This window comes from Anopheles ziemanni, chromosome 2, assembly GCF_943734765.1.
Source record: "Anopheles ziemanni chromosome 2, idAnoZiCoDA_A2_x.2, whole genome shotgun sequence".
Lineage (NCBI taxonomy): Eukaryota > Metazoa > Arthropoda > Insecta > Diptera > Culicidae > Anopheles > Anopheles ziemanni.
In genome coordinates, this window is record NC_080705.1 from 17,330,536 (window position 1) to 17,334,924 (window position 4,389).

General features: G+C 44.0%; 1 protein-coding gene across 1 annotated transcript; it reads left to right on the forward strand.

The window, feature by feature from the left end:
- The first annotated feature begins 538 nt into the window (after positions 1 to 538).
- On the forward strand, positions 539 to 1,370 carry LOC131293075 (nidogen-like). Its single transcript, XM_058321154.1, has 2 exons — positions 539 to 1,191; positions 1,262 to 1,370. The coding sequence occupies exons 1-2, from the start codon at positions 539 to 541 to the stop codon at positions 1,368 to 1,370; spliced, it is 762 nt and encodes a 253-aa protein (XP_058177137.1).
- The last annotated feature ends 3,019 nt before the right edge of the window (positions 1,371 to 4,389 follow it).

The window sequence follows — 4,389 nt, forward strand, 5'->3', positions numbered from 1 at the left end:
CATCGTTAAACTATCGTCAAACATAGAGATGACTCAACACGTTCAACCCGTGTGCCTATGGAACTTGGACGATGATCAGAAACTCACTGATGATCAGAAACATAGAGGGACTGTGGTCGGTTTTGGTTATGATGAACGTAATCAGGTGTCAGAAACCCTTCAGGAAGCAACACTTCCCGTGGTCGATATTTATGAGTGTTTTCATGCGTACGGAAATTCCATCACCCGCAATATGTATTGTGCTGGAGGAACAGGTGCTACCCCATGCAACGGAGACAGTGGAGGAGGCATGTATTTTGAAGTGGATGGGACTTGGTTTCTCCGCGGCTTGGTATCGTTCTCTACATATACATCAAGTGGTTCATGCGACCCTTTCAAATACGCGGTCTTCACCGATGTGAGCAAGTACAGGGAGTGGATATTGAGCCACTTGGGATTCGTCAGCACGCCAACAACGATCATACCTAGATTGGTCGTACCCACAAGAAAACAAACGCCGAAGTTTCCAGCACAACTCGACCGAGATTATGGATTCCTGATGATAACCCATGCTGGAGGCATTTCACGCCTTTTGACCGAAGGAATCAGCATCAGAGTTAACGATGCAGAGGATCCAAATAGCTTAGATTACGACTGCGTCGAGAACCGAATCTATTATAGTGATTATGTTTCGAAACAGATTTTCACCGCGAAGTATGACGGAACGGACCAGCGGCTTTTTATCACCTATGATTTAATCAACCCGTGGGGCATAGCAATCGACTGGATAAGGCGTCAGTTATACTGGTCTGATAGTTTGAAGGGTACGATCGAGGTCGCACGCTTAGACTATCCGACTCAGCGTAAAGTGGTGATCACCGGTAATGTCAATACATGGTATATCGCACTTGACCTGCAACGAAGAAAGCTGTTCTGGATAGACTGGAATACACCACAAGGAGCGAAGATCGAGTGGGCGAATCTCGATGGATCCGACCGCAAGTTGCTGGTCGGTCGGCCACAAGTGCTTTATCCCAAAGGAATCCAGGTTATCGATACCACTGGAGAGCTTTGCTATACCGATGCCGACACAGGTACGCTGGCATGCATTGATCCATACAGTAAACAGACCCGTACGATCCTCAGTGGTCTGACCAGACCATATGGATTGACCATGATGAATGAGCGATTCTACTGGATCAATGAAAAAACGTAAGTAAATTTTGCACCAAGGCTCAAATCGCATGGTTATCTTACTAATTCATAATTTGTTTTCCAACAGGTATCAGATCGAAAGCAGTAGCTTGTACGGCAGTGACCGTGAGTTTATCGGCATGAATAGTGTAATTTATGATATCAAGGCTGTATCCAATACATGTTCGAACAACTAAACTCTGTATGTGGTTATAATTATGCACCTACAGGTCTCACCTTCGGCAGATCAATTGTAAACTAAGCTACAGTCAAGCGCAATAAAATGTGTATTTTTATAGTTTTTAGGGTGTTTCATTTTCATGATTTATTTTTTTTTTTCATTTGAACGTTTACAATCAACCGGAATTAAAAAGCAGCTTTTGGTAATGATTTCCGATGATTTTAAATGACTTGTCGACGCACTAAGAAACAGACATTCGACACATTTAACTAAACCAATGTTTGGAGGTTTGTTTACAAAAGTTTTGAATTACAGCTTTGCAGCCAACGGTGAGAGTTGATTCAGTTTATAGTTTCACCTAATTTTGAACAGATACCATATACTTGATGTTTAATAGCCTCTACAGTATTCATCATAGGAACATCACTGTTACCATTTATATCACATATTCTCTTATCGAAGCTTATCTTTTGATAAACATCTCCTTAAATCTTCTTTTCTTAAGTTTATATACGAACTACTATGCATTACAGAGGATATATCACAGTTCCTAACTATGTTACGTGTTGCCTTGAAGGCTGCAACTCTCAATGGTTTGGAATAGTGATGAAAGGAAGAAAAAGCTTCTTCGATCGAATTTGATCCGACGATGTAAGATCAAATGCTCCAAATCATTAATTAACTTTACCCATAAAACAAGTTCTCCAATAAGCTCTGACCTAAAATGCTCCTTGTAGTGTAATCATTTTCTTACAATATGATTATTTTCTGCTAATCTGCTCTGATCTCTGGTTACGAGCAGATGACTGTTTCAAGACATTACTAGTCTGAAGATAGTTGAGGAGGATTTTTGACCCCGTATGTGAGACGGGACAACGGAGAAACCGATATAATGGCGAGCTCCACGAGCTGCACGTAGACCTCACTGTCGTACAGCGAATTAGACTCGCCAGGCTCCGATGCGCTGGTCATGTCATGAGAATGGCACCGGACGACCCAGCTCGTAAAGTCCTTTAAGGCTGTCCCCAAGGACAGAGGAGGCGTGGTAGGCCTAAATTGAGGTGGAAGGATGGCGTAGACGAAGCCGCCAAAGTAGCCGGGATACGGAATTCGACCAGCGTGGCGAGTGATCGTGTGCGGTTTCGGATGGAGCTTCGTCAGGCCAAGACCGCTCAGCGGTTGTAGCGCCATATAAAGGAAAAGTCTGAAGATATTTCCAGAACATACAAATTCTTAGGGTAGCAAAGAGAAGCGAAAAATCTCCGTTTCACGCATTTGAATGATCCAACCCGATTTGGATCGTGTTTCAAAGGCCCGAAAAGTCTCTGCATTGGTTAACTGCAGAAACCAGTTCCACATTGATGTTATCATCCCATCTGTTTCAGAATAGCCGGAATGCTAATCATGAAGCGATTCTGCGGCATTTTATCACGGCCTGTTCGATCCTTCCGGCAGTGTGTCGAAAACATCGGAACGATCATGTCGCCGGATTTTCGTACTAGAAGCGTTTTCATTGCAACGTTTTGTTACTCAAGAGTGTTGTTCCTAATCGTGTTGACATTATGTGCACAATGTACTCTAATTGCTGGAATAGTCGAGGCACAAACGTGTGGGAACCGACAGGTTAACAACATATTCCTCGTCGTTGGTGGCTCGCGATCAAAGGAAGGGTCCTGGCCATGGTATGCTGCCTTATATGATGAATCCGGATACATATGTGGCGCATCCATTATCAATAAGAATACAATTCTCACCGGTAACTAGTTTCAAACCCATACAGCCTTATTTTTCATATAATTTTTGCGTTGTAATGTTAAACCAACTGCTTATTCTAGCTGCGCATTGCTTTCCAATTGGTACTCGGACGAGGACGGATCAGGTCTCAGTGCACGTTGGAAGAGACCACTTGCAAAAAAGTAACAGTTACTTACAAGTGTTAAAGGCATCAAACATTATTTTCCACCCTGCACACATCATAGGAAACCTAGACAATGACATCAGCATCGTTAAACTATCGTCAAACATAGAGATGACTGATCACGTTCAACCCGTGTGCCTATGGAACTTAAGCGATGATCAGAATCTCATTGTTGGACACATTGGGACTGTGGTCGGTTTTGGTTATGATGAACGTAATCAGGTGTCAGAAACCCTTCAAGAAGCAACACTTCCCGTGGTCGATGTTTATGAGTGTTTTCATGCGTACGGAACTTCCATCACACGCAACATGTATTGTGCGGGAGGAACAGGTGCTGCTCCATGCAATGGTGACAGTGGAGGAGGCATGTATTTTGAAGTGGATGGCACTTGGTTTCTCCGCGGCTTGGTATCGTTCTCTACATATACATCAAGTGGTTCATGTGACCCTTTCAAATACGCGGTCTTCACCGATGTGAGCAAGTACAGGGAGTGGATATTGAGCCACTTGGGATCCGTCAGCACGCCAACAACGATCATACCTAGATTGGTCGTACCCACAAGAAAACAAACGCCGAAGTTTCCAGCACAACTCGACCGAGATTATGGCTTCCTGATGATAACCCATGCCGGTGGCATTTCACGCCTTTTGCCCGAAGGAAACAGCATCAGAGTTATCGATGCAGAGGATCCGAATAGTTTAGATTACGACTGCGTCGAGAATCGAATCTATTATAGCGATTTTGATTCAAAACAGATTCTCACCGCAAAGTATGACGGGACGAACCAGAGGCCTTTTATCACCCGAGATTTAAGTAGGCCATGGGGCATAGCAATCGACTGGATCGGGCGTCAGTTATACTGGTCTGATAATTGGAAAAGTACGATCGAGGTCGCGCACTTAGACTATCCGACTCAGCGTAAAGTGGTGATCACCGATATAGCCGATACATGGTATATCGCCCTTGACCTGCAACGAAGAAAGCTGTTCTGGATAGACTGGAATACACCACAAGGAGCGAAGATCGAGTGGGCGAATCTGGATGGATCAGACCGCAAGTTGCTGGTCGGTCGACCGCAAGTGAGTTATCCAAAAGGAATCCAGGTTATCGATACCA

Bases quoted from the DNA above. Each gene is read 5' to 3' on its own strand.
- LOC131293075 (XM_058321154.1), top strand. From the start codon at position 539: ATGATAACCCATGCTGGAGGCATTTCACGCCTTTTGACCGAAGGAATC. The intron at 1,192-1,261 runs GTAAGTAAATTT...GTTTTCCAACAG, and splicing joins TACTGGATCAATGAAAAAAC to GTATCAGATCGAAAGCAGTA.